Source organism: Stenella coeruleoalba (assembly GCF_951394435.1).
Source record: "Stenella coeruleoalba genome assembly, chromosome: 16".
Taxonomy (NCBI): Eukaryota; Metazoa; Chordata; class Mammalia; order Artiodactyla; family Delphinidae; genus Stenella; species Stenella coeruleoalba.
Genome location: NC_137162.1, coordinates 14,153,273 through 14,177,540, shown reverse-complemented (window position 1 = coordinate 14,177,540; position 24,268 = coordinate 14,153,273). Strand labels below are relative to the sequence as shown.

The window sequence follows — 24,268 nt, the reverse complement described above, 5'->3', positions numbered from 1 at the left end:
CTCCAATTTTGGTGAAATTGAATATGTTAAAAATTATTTCTAAGATTTCTTCCTTTACTAAGAATAGTATTTGGAATGAGGTTAGGGTATTTCTAAATTAATTATTTTTAAGGTTTCCATCCAGCGCTAACACAGTAGGATTTTATTTTTTATTTTGTTTATGACATTCTCCTCTAATCATAGACTTGCCACCTTATATAGCTCTGGTTGAATAGCTGTATGTTTTCATTTGAAATAACTTTCCACTGATATACATTAATGGCAGAGATTAAAAAGTCTTTTGATTGTTTTTTAATCTTTTAATCATGAAAAAACCCAAAAAACCTTTTTTCACTTCCCTTCAATATATATATTTAGTTGAGGGGCCCTCTAGTGGAAGAATCTTGCATATAGCACTGCAATAGTTAGCCTGCTTACAGCCCATGATACTACGTTTTATACATTAAAAAATAAAATATCTATGCCTATATTACAGTAAAATTCTCAAAATTCAGTTTCTCACTCAGAGTAAACTTCTGGCGAATTCAATATTAAAATATATGAGACTACATATATAGGATTGTAATGTTTAAATTCTTTCTGTCCCATTGTTTGTTGCCATTAGATTAACCCTGTGCATGAGAATGTATAAGATAGAAGTGATATTATGTTATTCCCCAAAATGTGTTCAAAGAGAAGACACTTGTTTCCTGAATAATTTACTACTTCTCTAGAGAGTTCGTGCACTTTTCAGGTGAAAGAAATAAATACGACTGTGTTGACAGGAGCGAAAGTACACTAAAGACATAAACTTGGGTCCCACAGAGTGGTGATGGGAGCTGACATGCATCTTTTGTGGGTGTTGGGCAGATAACTGTGGACCAGGTAACACTGCAAAGTAGTTTCCCAAGGCATTTCCCCTTTTTTTCACATGGTCAAGAGGAAAATCACAAACACTTCTAATTACAAAATGTGCCATGTCAAAAAAACAAACAAATGAAAAAAACCTGACCTGTTACCAGGTTCCACAGGCTCCACTCTCAGGAGTTTGTTCCAAAGCATTTGTATAAGTGTGATCATCTATACACATTCTCCCCTTAATTCAACAGAAAACTACTGTGAATGACAATGATTTTTAAACTTCATTCAGAAGCCAGCTTGACCTCATTTGCAATAAGTTCTGCTTAAAAGATATAAATATATCTAAAGCAATTTAATTAATTAATTTGGTCTCTAAACTGAATTTCATCCGTTATTAGTTTCAGTTTTAACAAATTGATATAAATCATCCAAAATATCAAATTGGTTGTGCTATAGGGAAACTCAAGAAACAAATGAAAAGCTGAACTGAGCAGGAAGAGGTATGAAAACCTTCTTAGACTTGAATTTCATGGGATTAAGTAACTAATTCATTATTAGTTTTTAAAGCAATTTCCTAGGTTACTTTCTAATAGCAAGATCTTAAAATGACTCATCATTAAATTTAGCTTTCTTTTCACAGTAGAGGGGCAAGATAATGACCCATGACAACTATTGATGCCTTAAGAATTAGATGTACTTTTATTTTCTTTATAAGAATAAAGAAAAATATCATGGCTAAGGAATATTTGGAATGTTTTCATATCTTCCCTCAAGTGGACCTAAATCCCCTTGTTCCTTTGTAGCTGTTATTGTCAGATTATCTTGGCAAATCAAGGTGCCAGAGGTTCCCACTGCATACAATATTTTATTATCGACTCATTTCGGCACATTCTGAAGAAATTTTACTCTCCAAAAGTGGGCACTTGTCTTCTGAGGTTCACATCACTGGAGACCCCTGGGCTCCCAGCTCCTGGGGAAGCTGAAAGGAGAACAGATGGGGCCACCAGGCAAATCACAGCCTGTCCATCCTGCAGCTCTGGGTTAAGAACGCAATGCATTTAAGAGGGAACTTCAAATAGTTACATGTTAGCCTGTGAGAGTGGTTTCCAAGTGTTTTCAGTCCTGGACCATGTGATTAGAAATCCAGTGTCCAGGGGTAGGTGGTAAGCATGATGTTCTTTTTTTTTTTTTTTTTTTTTTTTTTTTTTTTTGCGGTACGCGGGCCTCTCACTGTTGTGGCCTCTCCCATTGCGGAGCACAGGCTCCAGACACGCAGGCTCAGCAGCCATGGCTCACGGGCCCAGCCGCTCCGCGGCATGTGGGATCTTCCCGGACTGGGGCACGAACCCATGTCCCCTGCATCGGCAGGCGGACTCTCAACCACTGCGCCACCAGGGAAGCCCGATGTTCTTTTTTTACTGATGCTAATCTTGGAGTTGGCAGAGCATGTGTTTCCCATATAAATTTTACCCCAGGTCAGGTGCTTTAAAGACCTCATTCAGGGGGTTCATTTGCTATATTTGTATTGATAGATGCAGTTCCCAACATCTCCAAATGGATAAGCTCCTTGACCCCAGTTTCCAAGGGTGATCAGCTCTTATTCTTTAGTTGGCAATTTAGTAACTTCACCTTCTCCCTTTTAAAGTATGTCAGGTTTTGGAATGAGCCAAATTGGGGCCATCCAGATTCGTGTTTCTCAAATTTCAATGCGCCACAAAATCTCCTGCAGACCCTGTTAAAATGCAGATTCCGACTCAGCAGATTCAGGTGGCTTTTGCATTCCTAACTAATTAGCTCCCAGGTGACGCTGACCCTGCTGGCCCATGGACCACACTTTGAGTAGCAGGAATCCAGATTTCTAACAAGTAAAGGGAAAGAGATATCATATGTAAAAAGAATTCTCTCCTACACTCTGCAGATGGAGACTGAGTCTGGGGACTGTAAAACCATTATGTGTATAAAGAGATTTTCCTGGGAAAGTATTATGTTTTGTCAATCTTGCTAAATAGTTGATATTATATACTTCTTTTTCTTTATGCAAAAGAATTTCAAATATTATTCCGAAAACTTCCAGTATTCTGTGAGGATTCTACTAGATTAGGGAAAGCTAGGAAAACTGTTGGAGAAATTATATTTGTTATAAACATTGAGCTGATTCTGATTATCCATTAATGAGTTAGACTCATCTAAAGGAATCAGTCTTTTTTCTAAATTTTTTCACACATTTATCTATGATCTAACTATTCAGAACAGCTCTTGGGAACTAAAAAATGAATCATAAGGTACAAACTTTCCTTCATGACTGTAATTTGTCTCTCAATGTGATTCTGATCCAATTGACAGTAATCTATCCCATTGGTATATCCTGATCAGGATATTAACTAGGAAAAAAAATGTCTTTAATGTGTAATCGAGTCTGATTTCATAAGAGAATTTATGGTGTGTAAACACTTAAGAAGTGGCTATTCTGGTAGCATTCTCAACTCAGAGAGCTTTGCAAGATATCTTTGCCCTTCCTGTAATATTTAATTGAGGAAAGTATTTGTCATGACATGGCAATGACTAGGGAATGATATCACCCATAAAAAGTAGGATGTTATTTCCAGTAATTTTTATGACTCACACAATTTTCTCATACATTTAAGAAATACTTTATATAACTGCTTATCCAGGAAAGGATATTTAAGAGAAAATGGAATTTCACTTTAAACTATATTTAATATAACTTCGGTTATCCAAATTACTGCCTCATCTGAAGTATTTGCTTTTCAGCTACGTGTTCAGTACTCTCTAGACAAAGTTCTAGTCATCGTATAAACAAAAAAAATGTAATTGGCTTAATTATCTGTTATTGTGTTGACTGTGATTTTCCTTATGCACTATTAATTACTCCAGGAGTTGTTCAGATTATAAATTCCCTCAGATAGTTGGTCTTTCCCTAACAGTTGTTTTATTAATCAGCCTCATAGATCTTACTCTTTGCAAACACAGCTTAGTATTTATCCAGAGATGCAAGCGGACACCTGTGCCAATTTCTGAAAACTCTCCATCTTCATAGCTTCCTGCTTTCCAGTACTTTGCTCTGCAAGTTCTAACTACTTTAGCCTCTGCTCTCTATCTCCTCAGCAAAATGAGCCTGCCTTGCTCTAATAGGAATCTCCCTCCTTGTGCTGGGGTCCAGTGATTGAAGGTCTCACCTCATTTGTTTTCCTTTTTTTTCCATTTATTACAGTCTTGTACTACCCATTGTTCAGTCTTTGCAAATCATTTATATATTTTTTTTCCAAACTTTTAATTATTTATGGTAAAAGGGCAAGTCTGATACCAGTTGCTCCATCCTTACTAGAAGTAGAAATCCTTCAGCTTATAATTTTTTAAGTGGACTTTGCTACTTGCCTTACAAGGTTGGTTATGAAATGCACATGGTGAGACAGCCTCTGGCTTTGCCTGCCTCTCTGTGAGGTTCTTCAGGTCGTTTCTAATTGTCTGACCCCCAAAGCATCTTAGGTATAAAAAAAAATTTGGTACAAATTATTAGTTTAATATGTTTCTTTCTTTCTTTTTCCTTTGCTTGCTATCTCTCTTTTGTCCCTCTTTCACCATAGCTCTCAGTATCCAAGCTGTGATCTCTGGGTCTGTTGAATTTTGCATCTCTCTACCTATTTGCTCTCTCTTCCTGCTCAATGACATCTGGAAGATCTTGTTATTCCATTTGTTAAGTACCCTGTAGTTGGATCCCATTAAACTCTCTTGAGAGCTCATGTCTTGAAAGGAGTTCAAAGTGGCTGGAAAATGGACCAAATGGGTATGCAACAAGGTTTAAAACCTCAGAGAAGATAACCATATCTGTAAAGCTTTACTTGTGATAAGAAGAGTTAATTTGATCTAGAATTGTGCTATCTGATATGATAGGTGCTAGCCACATGTGGTCCCTTGAAATGTGCCACATGTTGAAATGATAATATTTTGGGTATTTTAGGTTAAATAAGTTATTAAAATATATTTCACCTATTTCTTCTTACTTTTTAAAATGTGGCTTACAGTATATTCCTATTAGGCTGTGCTGATCTAGAAAGCACAGGGCTGGGGTTTTAAAAACAATAGTGGCCAGTCTGCATTTTAAACCTGACTATCAGGCAGTGTGTAGAGGATAGACAGTGTCCTGAGGGCAAGAAAAGCAATTAGAAGTGTGATGGCCCAGGAAAGAAATGACTATCATAGTTAATATCACAAAAGTTGCATTTCCGTTTGAAAAAATACTGCCATTTGCTGCATTAATAGTAAGGGAACAAAATACAAATAAAACAAGTTATCTAAAAAATATGTGTGGCTTTGTTTTGGAAAACAGATACCCAGTCTTATACATATATATGTATACATACACATTTAACATCTTCTGCGGTACCCATTCTTGACCATTTTTAGATCAACCGTAACACAGCCTTGGAGAACGTGGCCTTTTGTGGATTTACGCAAGTCATCTGGAGCTGGAGGAAAGAATTTGTCCCCAAGACTTAGCTCTCCTGCTTACCAACACTGTGACCCTGGAAATGTTGCTTAAACTCTCTGAGTCTCACTATCCTCATAAGAAAAATAGCTAAAGCTTCCATAGGTTCTGCAGGACATTAAATGCATACTTTATAAGTATGTAAAACTGAATAATCAATGCTATAAAATTTTAAGTATGCTTGTTCTTCTTTTTCACAAAGTAAATCATCTTCATACATAACAGAGGAGGGTTGACTATAATTTCAGTCCCTGAGTCTGGGGGAACTGAAATCCCTCACGTTTGTTTTGTTTTTTTTTTTAATAAGCACACTCAACTATAAAGTGTTTTGGTGGTTTTTTTAAATTAATTAATTTATTTATTTTTGGCTGCATTGGGTCTTCACTGCTGCGTGAGGGCTTTCTCTAGTTGCAGCAAGCGGGGGCTACTCTTCGTTGTGGTGCGCAGGCTTCTCATTGCAGTGGCTTCTCTTGTTGCAGGGCATGGGCTCTAGGGGCATGGGCTTCAGTAGTTGTGGCACATGGGCTCATTAGCTGTGGCTCGCAGGCTCAGTAGTTGAGGTGCACGGACTCAGTTGCTCCGTGGCATGTGGGATCTTCCCGGACCATGGCTCAAACCTGTGTCCCCTGCATTGGCAGGCGATTCTTAACCACTGCGCCACCAGGGAAGTCCCAGAAACACCTCACATTTGGCAGGACAGTTGCTCTGGAAGATGTGAGGCCACAATAACCCTCAGATTATTGCAGTCTCCTTCTGCTCAGGGAAGTCTGGCATTCTCATGTAGGCATATTCTCCCTCCCATTGAAGGCCCTGGCTGTGGTCTGAGCAGGATAAAGGAGGACATGACAGGCTCTGTGAAGGTTAAGTAAATGAGACCCCGTTTGGCTAACATGTCAGTTATCTGTCTGCACAGGTGTCCCAGGGTCTTTCTTTCTCTCACCTGGAGTTTGTTATCACAAGGCTGCCAGAATCAGAGCCTAAACATATGTCAATATTTAACTCCTCTGCAAACATGGCTACTGGATTAGAAACATCTAAGTTTATCTTTTTATTTTTAAATGTCCAAGGTTTCAGAGTCAAAACTGAATCAGTGTTATGTAGGGCTCTGCTGAATCCAGGAGACATAGAATTATTTTTCAATGAAAGCCCACTTTCAGTGCCATGCAATAGCTGGAGAAGGACTGCCGTGGCTCTATCAGCCTGCACAGGGCCCACCCTCTAGCCCACAATCCTGACATGTGAGGAGTAACAAAAGCTAGTGGAGAGCAGGATTTTGGTGGTAGCTCCAATCCACCTGCCTGTGGTGCTTGAGAGTTTCCTAGGTACCCAGCACACTGAACTGCTCTCACTACAAGTAAGTTGCATCTGGGGGCCCAGGCAGCACTGGGTGAATTCTCACTAAACCTTGAAGTATCATATGGCCTCAGGTTGCTTGTGAAACAATGGTCACTATCAGGGTCTGAACTGAAAACTACCCAGTAAAATTAAAATTCTACAAAAATAGAGTGAAGAATTGGGCAATTACTTTTTATAATTTGGGAAGTGGCAGGAAAGGGGATTTTTTAAGCCAAGAATTGGAAAGTAACCTGGCAAAGTATTAATGTTTTGCATAATGTTTGCATCCAAATCTCATGGTAAGATTTGCAACCGAGGATTCAATGTTTGGTACCTGAACTGTTCTTGGAAGTAGGAGAAGTCATTGCACAATAAAATAATCTTTGTTGGTTGAGGTAATGCTAGTTGATGTAGCCCTGAAATATCAGTGGCTTAACATAATAGGAATTTATTTCTTGCTTATGTACAGTTCAAAATGGGTGTTTGCGATTGATGGGTGGCTTTCATCTAAGCAGGGAACCCAGGCTCCTTCCAGCTTATGGTTCCACCAGCTTCAACACATGGCCTTCAAAGTCACTGTTCTTGTCTGCATCATGCCACAGAAAGGAAGGCATACGGCAGATCATGTGTGGGTTTTTTATGAACAAGACTAGAATTGACGTGCGTGTGTGCACTCACATCTCATTGGCCAGTTGATCATGTGCACATCATACTGCAAGACAGATTGGGTAATAGAGTTTAGTTCTAGTCCCTGTAGGAAGAGGCCAGCAATCTCTCCTATACACACTATAAACAGACATAAATAGCATGTTAGTGATCTGAATGAAACAATATAGTTCATAAAATTTTACAACCCAACTAAAGGGTTCAGCGAGATTGAGTTTAGGGGAAGTCATTCATCCAGAATTGACATGATAGACTGCTGATTACATACAATTCCTTTCTTAGCTTTTATAACAGTTTGGGAAATTGACTCTTCCCAAAACACTATAAAATTTGAACTTATTTTAGTTTATTAAAAAAAAAATTCTCCATGAACTCTAGTCTCTGTTTCAGAACTTAGTGACTTTTGGTCCTAATTCTACAACCTATATTGAACAAAGGTCTCCTTAACTATGGATTAAATTTTGTACTATCTAAAATGCCAACTTAGAAATCTTGTGTGAATTAGTTGGTAATTCACACAGAAGGTATTTTATTTTATAGTCAACTCCAGAGTGAACATTGGCTCCTTTTTTTTTTTTTGGTTTGTTTACTTTGCTTGTTTTCAGTTAAAAATCACAATTCTTTACTGTGAGATTGTGTAGGCAGTTGTTCCTATAGAAATTATTCAAACTATATTGCTTTTTATATTCATTTCCTCATTTGTTTGTTCATTCATGGGGGATGTGTTCAGGGCCTGCTTCATGTCAACATGTCTAGATGCTGACGTAAGACAAGGCCTGGAGAATTCCAGCTTTCTCAGAGTTTATGATCCACAACTGATTGTGATGGGTGTCAAATGAGGCTAGTTCTGAAGGGAGGTGTTTCTAGAGGAGAGAGGGAAACCAACCTAATCAGAGCTGGAGAAGAGTCCCTAAGGATAGGATTAAATGCTGAGACATGAAGGATTCAGTGGGACTCTGCCACTGCTCCCATCCATGGGATTTCTTCCTTGCAACTTCTGTCCTGATTTTAACATTTCCCTTGTCCAACATCCCTGAATTTTCTTCATACACAAATAATTTTCTCGCTTTTTTTCTGTACCTGTAAACTTTGTCAGGGAACTGAATCCTTTGACCATTTTTGACCTACAAACATGACAATTTCATATGATTCGACCTATAGCTGTGATGCTGTCAGGCCAAATGCTCCAGTCTCTTAAATATAGTAGCCTATCCCAGTCTTTTTAAAATTAATTTTAAGCAATGCGATCACCAACTGAAAACATACCAGTTCTTTTCTATCAAATACTTCTCTTCCATATTATATTTCCCAGACCATTTTTTTCCAAGTTGAATTTTGTTTTTCTCTTATGCACAATTTCATTTGGTGATGGGGTCACTGATTTCACCTCTATGTTCTTAGAAGTACCCCCAGTTCCTTTCATCAGTTCATTTATTCTTTCCTCCATGTTATTGTTGAGAAATAAACTAGTCCTATGGACTATCAAAATAAACTGTCAACAGCTTTCCTAAAAGAAATGAACTCTCTTGAAGAAATGCCTCTATTTCACTGTTTTGGAAGGTAAGGCAAGGTTGTACAAAAACTGCATGAGCTGGTAAGCTTTTAGTATTTGTGGTCAAGACTGCTGCTATCAAGTCTATGAAAACAATTTAGTTTCACCCATACCCACAGACCTGCACAGAGAACTGTAAACTAAAAAACGGGCAGGCTAGAACCTTCACTACAATGAAATTATGGTGATTCTAAGCATTGTATAATCACATTGAAAGAGAACTGTGCTTATCTACCCTTTTCTCGTCTTTCCAAAAGTACTGTGGAAAACTTTACCTACTCTATCAATCTTGGTTTATTTATGATTAAAATTAGAAATACATCCTTGGAACCTCCTCTTTTCTCATGCCACTTTTCCACGGAACTGCTCAAAAAGATAAGCTTTGCCTATAAAAGGACCTCTAGGTGCTATCTTGTGGGCAGAACTTGACAGAACTGCTATGGTGAGTCTGGAACATGTTTACCAGGTCTAATTTAGTTGAATTTACCCATTTTCCCTCAGAGGTCTAACTGAACTTGAATTATCCCAATCTTTTAAGAACTTACTTAGCCAGACTTAATTATATTTTAAAATTTTATTTAGATGCTGCTAATCTGGACACTTTCGCTGTTGCTGGGAGCAGTAGTAGGTAAGAAAAACTATTTATGTCATGCTGGAAGAGACTTGCTGCTCAATACTTGGAAGAAGGGCTACAACACCTGAATTCCAGCTACTATGAGGATGAGAAGTAGAGCAAGGGGGACAGATCCATGATTAGGAGCACAGCACTGGGAGTAGGGCTGCCAGATAAAAGCTAAGACGCCCAGTTAAAGTTGAATTTCAGGTAAAACGAAGAATATGCGACATAGTTATATAAATGATAAAATTTATCATTATAATAAATAAAATTTAAAGTTAAGAAAATTTAAATTTATTGTTATTGTTATAATAAAAAATTTATTGTTTATCTGAAACTCAAACTTAACTTGTATTTTCATTTGCTAAATTTAGCAACCCTAGCTTAGAGTCAAGCGTAAGCTTTGAACCCTGGTTCCATCAGCCACAACTGTATTTCCCTGAGTAAAATTCTTAACCTCTCTGTGCTTCACTGTCTTCATCTGTGAACTGGGCATATAATGCCACCCCTGTTGTAGGGTAACTGTGAGGCTTAGGTGTGATAAGTCACGTAGATCATCTTGCCCGGCACGTGGCACATATCGAGAATGCAACGCCCACAACGACTACTACTCCTATTCCTGCTCCCACTATTAATGGAGACTTTATCCCCCTGGAGAACCCTTCCTTTGTGTTGTTCTTTTATGGGTTAACATTCAAGCACAGAGCTGTGTCAAACCATGGGTTTTCTGTTTGATTATTTGTGGGCAGCTTCTTCATCACAAGAATCCAGGATGCCCCTCAGATATAGGTCAGAGACCTAAATACTCACCCAGGGAGAGACGTAAAGTTTTGGCATTTGCACGAAACTTAAGCTCTCAACCCAAAGCCCAATGCCAGAAGATGTTTACGAGGAGATAAACGCCTCATCCCCTACTACCAAGACCTGGGGACACCAGACTGCTCCCTTCTTGGGCACCAAGGGCCCAGAGAAGACATCTGAGTTGAGAGGCTCAAATGAGTCCTAGCATGGGACTGGACAGAGACAGAAGGGGAGTGAGACGGTCCTACATAGTGGAAATGAGAAGCAGCAGCCCGTCTTTAGCTGGGATGTTGTCTGTTGAAGCTGTTTTGTGAGTGTGTATAAAGGAAGGTGTTTGAAGATGTGGAGGAAGAAAATATGCCACAAAATGTAGTTTAACTCATGTATTGTCAGAGAGACCATCAAAAAGAACATCCTGGTGAAACTAACACTTCTGGGTGATTGCAGGAAAAGAAATCTGCTATGAAAGACTTGGTTGCTTCAGTGATGATTCCCCTTGGGCAGGAATTGTAGAAAGACCCCTCAAAATCTTGCCCTGGTCTCCAAAAGATGTCAACACTCGTTTCCTCCTATACACTAACGAGAACCCAGACAACTTTCAAGTAAGAACACTCATGGTTTTCAGAACTAAGTTTCATCTGTTTTATGTAATAAGGATACTGAATTTTGTCTTCTAAAGAGAACAAATCAGACAGTGGAATTTGCACCTCTGTAGACTGTTAGCACAGTGACCGTATTATTTTATATAACTTGTTTATAAAAGGTTTGTTTGATAATTTGTTTAAAGTATCCATTACTTGATATTATTTTTATTCTACCTCTATGGTACCATTTAATACAATATTCTAAATATGGATATTACATATGTATAATCTCTAAGTATTATGTATAACCTCCCAACATACTTTGTATCTATAAAACACGCACACACACGTACATAGCCTTCCTTTGGGTGGAGACAAGACCCTACCACCAATATTATAGCAGACATATTACCCCAAGTAGAGCAAATGCAAAAATGTCATGACATCTGGAAAGTATCGACTTGGTGATAATTGCGAATAGCTTGGTTGTAACGAGAGAATCCTTACTCACAAGGATCCCAAGTCCCAGGAGTCTTCTCCCATCTGCCACTTCCCTCCTCGTAACAGTTCTATTTGATATTTTCAGAAACTTGACATTAAACATTTTTCTCCCCCAAATAGAAACTCGTTGCAGATCCATCTACTATCACAGACTCCAATTTCAAAACAAATAGAAAAACTGTCTTTATTATTCATGGATTCATAGACAAGGGAGAAGAAAGCTGGCTGCACAACATTTGCAAGGTGAGACTGTAAATCTCTTAAGGGAAGTTTGTTTCCAGAGTGATAATTAACAACAGAGAAGGCAAGTCCCTACCCAGGCAGGACAGATGCCTGCCACCATGAGGCTGGAGGATCCTCTGACCCCACTGGGCCTGGGGTTCCCAGAGGAGGTCCAGGAGGTGACACGGGGTGGAGGGGACCTGGGACAGTCAGAGTAGCAAGGCTGGCAGGCATTTGGTGGCTCTGGGTAGCGATTATTTAATAACTAATACAGAGATATTTCTAAATTTTAGCAACGGATGTTGCCATACTGATGCAACATTTGTTGCATTTTCAATAGCTTTTAGTCTCTTCAATAGGCTTTGATTTCTGTGTGAAGAACTAAGATAACTCATTTTGCCCAAACTAATTATTTTCCCTTGCTACTCTTTTATCTCCTATGGTAGCAATAGCTAAGAAAACTGTGTAGATTTTCATTTCTGGCTTCTGTTGTTTCAGCAGTAGTGATCCTATTTTCTTAAATTTGCCTTTGGCTATGTGCCCTGTGATAATGAAGAATTAAAAGACAGAAAATCAAACAGAATAAATTTTCCAGTAACTGCTAGTGCTTAAGGAACATTGTCATTGATTCATTTCTTCATCAAGATTTTGTGGCCAGCTGTGGCGCAAAGATGCAATCATTTCTTTAGAGGTCTTATTTCAGGCCTGCCTGTGACTCAAGCCAAAGGCTGATCTGAGTTAACTCCAGAGAGTTTCGACTGATCTTGAAGACAGTTAAAATGAAGGGGCTAATTAACTACACAAGTTTAAAAATAATCAGTAAAACCACAACTTGTCTTCGAAAATAATTTATAGATGATGATTATTGGGCTGGGGTAGAAGGGAGGGTAGTAATAGATTTCTATACTACAGTGAAGAAAAAATAAATAAATGATTCTCAGCTCAAAAGGTATGTAGATTTTCAGATATGCGTATACAATTTATTTCTGAGATCCGAAAGCAGATGTGTTTTTCTTGCATTTGACTTGGCTTTGGCATTATAATGGAGGAATGAGTACATTAAATTAGAAGGTTAAATGCAGTAGATTCAAGTTCTGATTCTATCTTTAGCTAACCAGGACACTAGCAAATCGTTTCCCCTCTTTGGATTTTTCTATCTGTAAAATGAAACAATTGGAGATGGTTTCTAATATTGCTGCATTCTCAAATACTTCTTGGAAAACAGGTGGGGATATGCATAAAGAAATACTCAAATAAAATTCCTGCCAGATCTAGCATTCATGAAACTATCATTGACCCCCACCCAAAAAGGCTTCCAGCAGATATCTGAAAGTTTATATTTTTATGTGAAATAACTTCAGTCATGTACAATAAAACGTGTTCGCACAAAAATTTTGATTAGTATTTCCATCATGGAGAAGCTTATTCATTTGCCTTCAATACCTATATTTAAAGGGTCCTAACATAGTCTTTCATTTATTCTATTATTTAGTAGATATTTACTGAGTGCCTACTATGTGCCAGGAACTTTTCCAGGCACTGAGGGTACAGAAGTGAACAAGACAGGCAATGAAATGCCCTGAGGTGCTATCTAGTAAGGGACAATGTCTTGTGATGTTTATGATGCTCTAATGAGACAACCCATTGTACCATATTTTATACACTTTTCCCTGCAACAAATGTCTATGCATCTGTTGCTGTAGAAATCCCAAGAATCCAGTTCCCATTATGGCCAAATCTCTAGTTTGGAGCCAATGTTAAGCTTTAAAAAGGATTCCATAACCATAACAGATTAAAAGTTTTGTTTATTGGTTTGGGGTTAAAAAGCGAGCATGATATTGTGTAGGTCAAGGAGGGAATTTATCCTGGTCTTCAAGAGTGTTAATTAGTAATTAGGAAAGATGTTGAATTATTTACTTATTTATTGTGTCTCTTCCATCAGAACCTGTTTAAAGTGGAAAGTGTGAACTGCATCTGTGTGGACTGGAAAAGTGGCTCACGAACTGGGTACACACAAGCCTCACAGAACATCCGGATTGTGGGAGCAGAAGTGGCGTATTTCGTTGACGTTCTTGAGGTAACTACCTCTGGGTTATACAAAAGCCCATGCACATTGCTCTCTGGATTCTCTTCCAGAATAATTGCTGTATGTATGATAACTGGTGAAGTATTTTTCTACTTAGAGTTGGCATTCTCCTTGATTAAAAAGAAAAATGCGAAAAAAAATCTAGATTTGGGCTTCATCAATATGCCTACTAAGGTGAATAAACTGATTTTTAAGTGCTATTTTTCAAGCAACCAGGTAGGTTGTTTCTACTGAATTCCATCATTAGTTCTTTTAATTTTACCAGTTATTAAGCCGAGTTGATATGATAATGTCAACCTGAAGATTAAAGTAGAGGTTTTGTTGTTTGTTTGTTTTTATTTTTTTAAGAGAAGCACAATGATGACAAGCTAACCTGATTTGGTAACTAAAAACTTACAAAATGTTAAACCTGAAAGTGCTTAAGTAATTGCTTTCATTATTCTTTTCTTTTATTCTTTTTTAATTTTTTTCTTTTTCTTTTTTTTTTGTAAATTGAAGTATAGTTGACACACAATATTCTATTAATTTCAGGTGCCAAAATATGTATTGCAATGTCTGGTTTGTGGAGCTGGCAGATCAGTTATTGATTAAGTTCACCATCTTACTTGAGTGCAGTTTGTGACGCCCCGAAACAATTACAATAGTAATATCAAAGGTCACTGGGCTTCCCTAATGGCGCAGTGGTTGAGAGTCCGCCTGCCAATGCAGGGCACATGGGTTCGTGAAGATCCCACATGCCACGGAGCGGCTAGGCCCGTGAGCCATGGCCGCTGAGCCTGCGCGTCCGGAGCCTGTGCTCTGCAACGGGAGAGGCCACAGCAGTGAGAGGCCGCATACCGCAAAAAAAAAAAAAAAGTCACTGATCACCATGAGAAATATTATAATAATGAAAAAGTTTAAAATATTGAGAGAATTACCAAAATGTAACACAGAGACCCAAAGTGAACAAATACTGTTGGAAAAATGGTGCTGATAGACTTGCTCAATGCAGTGTTGCCGCAAACCTTCAGTTTGCAAAAAACATAATATCTGTGAAGCACAGTAAAGCAAAGCATAATAAAACATGGTATGTCTGTACCACATCTTCTTTATCTACTCATCTATTGACAGACACTTAGGTTTTTTCCATTGCTTGGCTATTGTAAACAATTCTGCAATAAACATAAGGGTGCATATATCCTTTGGAATTCATGTTTTCATTTTCTTCAGAAAAATAACCAGCAGTGGAATTGCTGGACCATATGGAAGTTCTATTTCTAATTTTTTGAAGAACCTCCCTACTGTTTTCCACAGTAGCTCTACCAAGTTACATTCCTACCAATAGTACATGAGGGTTCACTTTTCTCCACATCCTCGCCAATGCTTATTATCTGTTGTCTTTTAGATGATGGCCATTCTGACAAGTGGGAGGTGGTACCTCATTGTGGTTTTGATTTGCTCTTCCCTGGTGATTAGTGATGTTGAGCATCTTTTCATATGTCTGTTGGCCATCCGTATGTCTGACTTGGAAAAATGTCTATTCAGGTTCTCGCCTCATTTTTTAAATCAGATTATGTTTTTTTATATTGGGTTACGTGAGTTCCTTGTCCACTCTGAATATTAAACTCTTACCAAATATATAATTTGCAAATATCTTCTCCCATTTAGTAGGTCGCCTTTTTGTTTTGCTGATGGTTTCCCTCACTGTGCGAAAGCTTTTTGGTTTGAGGTAGTTCCGTTTGTTTATTTTTGCTTTTGTTTCCTTTGCGTGAGGAGACAGATCCAAAACCTATGGCTAAGATGGCTGTCAAAGAATATACTGTCTATGCTTCTTCCTGGAGTTTTATGGTTTCGGGTCTTACATTTAAGTCTTGAATACATTTTGAGTTTATTTTTGTATATAGTGTAAGAAAGTGGTCCAGTTTTATTCTTTTGCATGTAGCTGTCAAGTTTTCACAACACCATTTATTGAAGAATAATCATTACTTTCTAATCCAAATACTGCTTCACCACCTCTGGGTAACAAGTCCTGATATCCATCAAGAGTCCCCTCTACGTAGTAGAACAATAAAAGAGAACACTACTTCCACCAGTTTAAACATTACACCATCGCCATTTCTCATGATAAATGAAAAGAAAAATCCATGAAAATTGACTGCTTTAAAGGAGAAGCTTCTCTTCTTAAAAATTGAGTTTTCAGAGCGTTCTCTTTTCTGCCCATCGTGAATTTTGCTAGTTTGAAAACATTCTGAAGAAGTTTTCTTTCCAACAGTCGTCATTTGGATACTCACCTTCCAAGGTCCACGTCATTGGCCACAGTCTAGGTGCCCACGCTGCTGGCGAGTCAGGAAGGAGGACAAATGGGACCATTGGACGTATCACAGGTTGGTCAAAGCTGCAAAGTTGGACTAAATGAAGCCTATACGGGGTCTAAAAGGACAGAAATTTGGCACAGACCTGCTTTTACCTGAGGAGACAAGTTTTCACATTTTCCGAATTAGATCACATGATCAGAGAAATCGCTGCGTTCTGAGACCTTATGAATTTGTTATTAATACCAATCTTTAGTCTACAGAGCCCTGTTTAACATATAAATACTGCATGTGACTAAAATGTGAATTAAGAACATCTGGATGTCTTATTCATATCTATTTTCTCTTTGTCGGGTATTCACAAAGGATGAGTTTGGTGAATAGAAGAAATGGCATAAATAATAGAAGCAATAGAATTAAACCCAAAGAGCTCAAAAATGTATCATTAATTATATTCTGCTTCATAGCAATTGATAATTAGTCCAGTCCTCATGAACCACAACCCGAGAGTGGTGGGGACAGATAGTCTGGGTGTCCTGGGCTGCCCGGGCTACATGCTGCTAATTAGATAAAAAATATGATTTTACAAATCTCAGACTGGTTGCCTTTAGCCAATGGAGTCATATGTTGGATACCCAGGTCCTACAACAACCTTGTAACTTTATAAGAAAGACTTTGCTATCCTGGATCTGAGAAGTGACTATTTCAGGAAATGATTACTTTATTCTTGCATCTTCCCTTCTTTATGTTCTTCCCAAATCCCCTGTCTCTGACCCCCTGATTCTCTTTTTTAATACTTTGGATAAGTTGGTTACATTTGCATCGGTGGGGGTGTCTGGGATATCTCTTTAACTTGCTGGAGAGAACATTCTTTCTCATAGTCCATAAATGCTTATGAGAGCCTGCTCAGTCAGGCACTTGCCAAGCTGTGGTCGCAGTGACTGTGAAAGCCAAGATCCTTGCCCTCACAGGACTTTATAGTATAGGTGGAACTCTTTTAGCTTGAAAATCTCTTAGGAGTCCAGTGTTTCCCAGAGTCTGGCTCTTCTGTTGTAACTGTGCTATTGACAGGGATTGTCCCAATGACTTAAGCATCCGTAAGTAGGGCCAAATTCCATGGTTTGAGGAAAATTCACTTTAATGCAAATAGTAAATTAGACACAGATTTCCCTTAGAAATTGGTAAGATAGGGAAGAACCAGCTTATTTCTTTGCACGCATTACTCATGATTACCACCAAAGCTGCACTCAGGTCTCTAAAGAGAAAGGTGAACATGCATGTCCACTGATAGACACTGACATGACGCATCCTATCTATTTTAGGGTTGGATCCAGCAGAACCGTGCTTTGAGGGCACACCTGAATTAGTCCGATTGGACCCCAGCGATGCCCAATTTGTGGATGTAATTCACACAGACGCTGCCCCCATAATCCCCAACCTGGGTGAGTTCCTCAATTTGTCCCCCTGGAGTGTTTTGTGAGTCTATACATAAGAGTGTTTTAGAGTGTTTTGAGTCTTTACATTAACATCAACTTTCCCATATTTTAAAATTCCTCAGGTTTTGGAATGAGCCAAGTTGTGGGCCACCTAGATTTCTTTCCAAATGGAGGAAAGGAAATGCCCGGATGTAAGAAGAATGCTCTCTCTCAGATTGTTGACATAGATGGGATCTGGGAAGGTACAACGATTATGTATATGAAGAGATTTTCTTGGGGGTGGGGTGTGAATCTGTGTTTCCTTTTGATAAACTTGCTAAATATTTTGGTATTGTACAGGTCTCACATTTTCTATAACAAAGAACTTTTAGTTGTATCCCCAAGATACAGGTTTTCACTGGCGGAGGTGGACATGAGAAGACTATAGGAAAGAAAATGTATTTGTAGTCAACTTTTCAAGGATCTAATTCAGGGAATTCACTACTCAGTCATACCTATCCCTTACAGACCAATCTTTTCCTCCTAGAGTTATTTTTCCATTTCATTTAGCTATGGCATAACTATTATAATCTTAAACAGATTATATTAAATTCTGCTTGCATCTCAAATCATAACTACCCTTCATAAATGATTTTGTTCTGTGACTGTCATGAGTTCACACTAATTAGAAAAATCTGTTCAACAACTGTATTCTGACCATGGCATTAACTTGGAAAAATAAAATCTGTCACTGATGTGTAATCATGTCTGATTTTAAAGGAACACGCAACTTTGCGGCCTGTAATCACTTAAGAAGCTACAAGTATTATGCTGATAGCATCCTCAACCCTGATGGCTTTGCTGGATTTCCTTGTGCCTCTTACAGTGTTTTCAGTGCAGTAAGTAGATTCTATCTTGCACCTAAAGAATTTTGTGACCATCGCTTCTCATGACCAGTGTGGCTCACTATACGTGACATGCATTCAGTGAATGTTACTATATGACTGCCACATGATTTATACTTTCAATAATACATGTTTATTTTAATAGCGATAAAGCATTGGAGAACTTCGGAGAAATGCGCTTGTAAACTGAAATATCCCAAATCTACCTTGCTCTCTATCACTTCTGTATGTGTCAGCTAGATGTTCACACTTGGTTTGGAAATAATTCTAAGTGCAAAAATTGTCTATGGAAATCTGATCTATGGTTGCAGGGTGCTGATGAACATGAACAACTTGTTTTAAATGTTAACCTTATAAAGGTATATGATTATGGGCATGTGGACATTTCTGTGCAGTCTCGTAATTGCCAAGATTTTTTTTTGAGTGTCCATCTTTTTTTTTGGTATTCTCTAAATATCTAAGTTGGGATCCTTAAATCTGATCTTGAATATGACATATCAATTGCCTGGGGTTTTTTTACTATTGCTTTTCCTTTCACAATAATTTTTTTTCAAATAAAAATGTATACCCTATGTTATTTAATATGTAAATTTTCAAGTAACGTGCTAGGTGAAATTATAATTATCGAGTAGATATACTTTAGCAATGAAGAGACAGGATCTGATTCCTGGTTCTACCATTAAATAGTTGAATGATTCGGGGCAAAATACTTAACTTCTCTAAGGCACTTCCTTCATTTCAAAATGTAAATAAAATGGTAGATTCCATAGATTTGGTGGGAGGATTTAATAAGATAACATGTTTTAATTGCTTAGCCCAGAACCTAAAATATAATAATTAGCGTTCAACAAATGTTAGCTATTATGTGTAGGGGAGAGGGGCTGGGTGCATATTTTATTCACAATGTAGCTTGCATATGCAACGAGAATGCCCCCCCCCCTTTGGTCTAACTTTATTTTTATTTTCTTCCCAAATCCGTATTTTCTAGGTAATGGGGAAAGCAAACAAACACAGAAGCTTTAGGTTTCATCCAGTTAAAATTTAATCTGATTCAATAATATAAACAGTCTTTTTAAGTGATGCTCAGACACTTCTATAGGAAAACAATTCTCAGTTTTGCAGATTTCTCAGCCTTTGGACCACCTCTCTCCAAGCTGGTATTGGGCAAGGTGATCATGGTGGTGGTGGTCAGTGTGTGTGTGGAGCGCAGAGAGGAGGCTTGGGGGTCTGCCTTCTTGACGGGCTCATAGCTGTCATCTGCAGGTGATGTCTGGGCATGTCCAAGCTACTGGCTTGGGCAATGCTCTCAGAGAACTTTGGCCATTTCTTCCTGGCTGGCTCAGTTTCCCTCAGCTTTTGCTGAATGCGGACCCTGAGATTCAGCCCATTCCCCATCTGGTCCACTGATTCAGGAGTTCACCACTTTCCTCTACTGTGGGGCAGCCTTGCCCTTTCATAGCAGGAATTTTTATGTCCATCTGCCTCCGCCTCTGTTCATCCCCCTCCTTCTCTTCTCCTTGCAGTTTCTTGGCCCACGAAAAAAGGACATTTTCCTATATGATATCCATCTTCTCCAGACCTCATGGCTAAGCCTGACTGACCAACTAGAGCATCTTCCCTTCACACTGGAAGAATTCTGAGATCTGAATCTTCCAGACTTGATATGCTAAGTGGGAGCTAGAGAAAATTGAGAAAAGCTTGACTTTTAAGTCTATTGTCCTCCCAGTGAGTCCTATTTTGTGAACCAGAAGCTGATTATCACCTCCTGCTCTTTCTTTTGCAATTTTTCTAAAATAAATTCTAACCACCTAAAGGCAGATGGGTGTCTTGGGGCAACCGGAACAACTTAGAGAGGCAAAAGAGAAAGGATTAAAATGTAAATAAATAAATAAATTCTCTTAGTTAATTTTTATAATATTTATGTTAGTGTCATGTTATTTAATAGTGAAATTGCTGACTTATAATTGTAAATAATGAGACATTTTTAACCTTTGTTGAGATACTGTTAAAGTCTTCTTTTACTATCAGAAGACGATTGGCTTTAAAATATTTGAAAATTCAACACGTGGAATAAGATGGTACACTTTTAAAAAAAGAGCCTCCTCATTCATAATTTGTTTCTTCTCCTTAGAACAAGTGCTTCCCCTGTCCAAGTGAAGGCTGCCCGCAGATGGGTCATTATGCTGATAGATTTCCTGGGAAAACCAAAGAAGTGGGCCAGATATTTTATCTAAACACCGGTGATGCCAGCAATTTTGCCCGTAAGCCCCTATTTTATTTGTCTTAAATTCTCAATACTATGTATCTTATCACGTCCAGTGGAAATGTGTGAAATTGCTTTTCTGTACAAAAGTTTTAAACACTCCTCCCCAAAATGGAAAAACACATCAATGCCATGCTCAATGTGAACCTGCCAATTTGGGTGGCAGAACAGAGTTTAGGGCTGTTCTAAATTATCAATGATGCAAAAATAAATTTCTTCACAGTTGATTCTGGTACCGAATTCAGGAGGCTTCTTCTGCTCCAGCCTCTTCATACTCTATTAAAAGTTTCACTGTGCAAAATTCTGAGGTTTTTACAAGCAGAAAAGCAACCCAGGAGAGAGATGGCAGAGGTTGTGGGAGTGGAAAGGAGGTGACAGATTCCAGAGATATTAGGATTGTAGACTCCATGTGTGATGGGAATCAGAGAATGCAGGAATGGTGAGACTTGGGGACAGACCCTGGGTTTCTTTTCTGGGTAATAGAGGAGGAAAACTATTTGGATGGGAGTCAATAGGGTTATTAGCTGCATTGTAAAAACTAAAGCTAAATTTTATCCCCTTCCCAGTTTGGCCCAGGCTAGCTCTAAATGGCAAAAAATTGTAGTTCACTATTGACTAGTACCATAAAATGGTTACCATAAATTAATACAATTCCAATGGTGATGAAAAGTTGAATTATAGAATGTTAAAGATAAATATAGATTATTTAGACAAAAAGATGACAGTACTCTAAAATTTTGTGATCTGTAAAAAGAAATAAACTGATGAAAATACCACACTATTATTTTTCCATTATCTTTTAACATAAAGTTCTTATAATGTTCAAGAATAAATTGTTAGGTTAAAAAAATTGAAAACAAAATATATAACTTAGTCCCTTGGCTTGAAATCTTTTGACTTTGGAAAGGGTCTGTGTTCCTCCCCTCCCCCAATGTCTGCCCTCTGAACATTTAGTTAGAGGAATATCCATCACTATTTGATTAGAAGAACTACCAAAACCATACAAAAATTATTCAAAATTCAGCAGTAGTGGAATCCAAGTTAGCCTGTTTCCAGAATAATTTTCCTAAAAGCTGATAGTTTGCAAATATTTCCCCCTTGCAGGTTGGAGGTATAAGGTGGCTGTCACACTGTCTGGAAAGAAGGTTAGAGGACACATACTAGTTTCTTTGTTTGGAGATAGAGGAAACTCTAAGCAGTATGAAATTTTCAAGTGAGTAAACTACTACTCTAAGCTCCTTCAATGTTGGAATACTTCACACATACAATGTATGTCATGGACATAAGAGTTTATTCATTACTATATGGGAATATAGGGAAGGAAAGGATTTTTCCCTTTACCTTTCTTGGCTCTTTGGCTGGTCTGGTAATCAAATTAACATAGGACAGATTAACAGGGGGAAAAACTAATTTAATTATGTACATATGGGGGTCCCAGAAGAATATGAGACCCACAGGCAGTGAGACAATTGAGGCTTATATGCCATTCTGAGCTAAGGAGAAGGGACAGGGGTCTGGAACTTCAAAGGGGAGAAAGACGATCCACAGTAAGATGGGAAGAACAAAGGTTTGGTGCACAAAGGTTTGCCATGACAGGCAGAGACAACAGGACACGGAGAGGAATTTGATCTCCAGGCCCAGCTGAGCTCCCCGCCAGCCTAGCACACCTAGCCCATATTCCTTGTAGCTATCTCAGGTGATAGTTCCCTTCCTGAACCAGGCCTTCTATCTAAATTCTTTTAGGCAGTTAAGGGAGAGGTAAAAGTTATCCTTGAGTCTGCTGGGTCTTGATTTCCTTCAGCTCAAAATAGTCCACCTGCCAAAGTGGCACATTCTGGGGAGACTTGTTCTGAACCCCTTCAGAAGTACAGTACTGCCATGTGTCATTAAAGGGAAGAGACTATTTCACCCTTGTACCTTAATACATTTTAGAACTCTGTTTCTAAATGTTTTCTCTGCTATTTCCTGAGAAAACCACAGATGTTTATTTTGATGCATGATTTATAATCACTAAATAATTATTCTACCCACAAAACAACTGGAAAAGGATGATATAATGATGTCATCATTTATTAAATTGTGGGAGGATTGTGACTATAACATGTTTGAAGTTTTATGAAAATAAGGATGACTTCAAAGTAATATGAGATATTGATGGCAAATGAACTACCACTGAGTTGGCATACATGTCTACACTTATTTAACCATTAGATTCACAAATGTACTATCAATCATCTTACTAGAGATACATTGTTAACTGGTTTTAGAAACATGTATGTGTATATTTATATGTATGTTTATGTATATTCATGTATGTTTTTATTAACTTCTTCATTCCCAAGGGGCATTCTCCAACCAGACAGTACTCATTCCAATGAATTTGACTCAGATGTGGAAGTTGGAGATGTGCAGAAGGTTAAATTTATTTGGTACAATAACGTGATCAACCCAACTCGACCCAGAGTGGGAGCATCCAAGATCAGTGTGGAACGCAATGATGGAAAAGTGTAAGTAATAAAAATCCAAAGAGATTTGAATCATTGAGTCACGTTTATAATTCTACTCCCATTGAAAGACAACTTTAAGTCACCTACAGTGGTTCTCCTATATCTCAGTCACCACTGCTTCCTAATACCTTTTGTTTCTTTAGAAGAAAGTGTACATCTTTAGGAAAACAACTTTGATAGATTTGTAGCTGACTGTTGTATGATCGGATACAAGTGTTAGAATGAGAATCTGGCTTCACAATCCTAAGGTGAAAAGAAAGAGTTCATTTAGCAGCTGTGCCTTGTGCTATGTGTGTGCTTAATATGTGTATCTTCCCCAAGCTTCCTGGGTTCACCAAATTGCCACTTAAATTACCGAGAAAACACTTAACTTATCAAGGACTACAAATAGATTGTCCTGTGTCATTAGTCCTTTTAGTGAAGACAAAGGTCAACCCTTGGTTCTAATCAAGACTAAAGTGTGTGTGAACCAACGGATATTTACCAGAGTGAACTACCAGAAGCAATGAGGTGATGATGATGATGATAATCATAACAATACCAATATCAGCCCAAGTGTTTTGAGTATAAAGCCAAATTCTGAGGCACGGTGCTATGCTGCTTCTGCCGTCATATCGTTCAGTCCTCATGTAAGTCCAGTGTGGAGACTTCTGCTTCTGGCAAAGATGGAGTAACAAGAGCCCAGATTTACCTTCCCAACTGAAACAAACAAAGATTCAGACAAAATATAATCAAACCACAGTTTTCAAGACTCTGAACATTAGGCAACAAAGGAAAGTGATCTCTGAGAGATAAGAAACAAAAAGGTAGAGTCTTCAAATTGTCCCGGCTTACTGCCTTGAAAGAGTCTCCAGGATGTCACACAAAGAGGAAAAGTTCAGGCAGAACCCAGTAAACTACCTGAGTTGAAGAAACAGAACTAAGAATCCAAAAAATCCAAGGCAACTGGACTTCACGGGACAGAGGACCAGAGAGGAGAGAGCTACAGAGAGGAAATCTCAGGGAGCTGGACAATTTCCTTAAACATTCAGCAGAGGACTGATCAGCACATATATATGAGGAAACTAGCCAAGGTCTGTGAAGTATCCACCTGAAAGGATTAGAGAGAATAGTACCCAGTACTCTTGCAGGGCTGGGAACAGTACTTGTTTCCTCCAACCAGACCAGAAAAGCTCAT

The 24,268-nt window shown here is 38.3% G+C and overlaps 1 protein-coding gene across 1 annotated transcript; it reads left to right on the top strand.

The window, feature by feature from the left end:
- Window positions 1–2,035: 2,035 nt before the first annotated feature.
- Window positions 2,036–23,095, top strand: LOC307174825 (pancreatic triacylglycerol lipase; the record flags this gene model as incomplete). Its single annotated transcript, XM_079899236.1, has 12 exons — window positions 2,036–2,607; window positions 9,483–9,528; window positions 10,765–10,919; window positions 11,523–11,645; window positions 13,567–13,701; window positions 15,962–16,073; window positions 17,324–17,443; window positions 17,560–17,679; window positions 18,197–18,315; window positions 20,453–20,582; window positions 21,689–21,797; window positions 22,927–23,095. Exons 1-12 carry the CDS (start codon window positions 2,581–2,583, stop codon window positions 23,093–23,095), a joined length of 1,365 nt encoding a protein of 454 aa, XP_079755362.1. The 5' UTR covers window positions 2,036–2,580.
- Window positions 23,096–24,268: the final 1,173 nt, after the last annotated feature.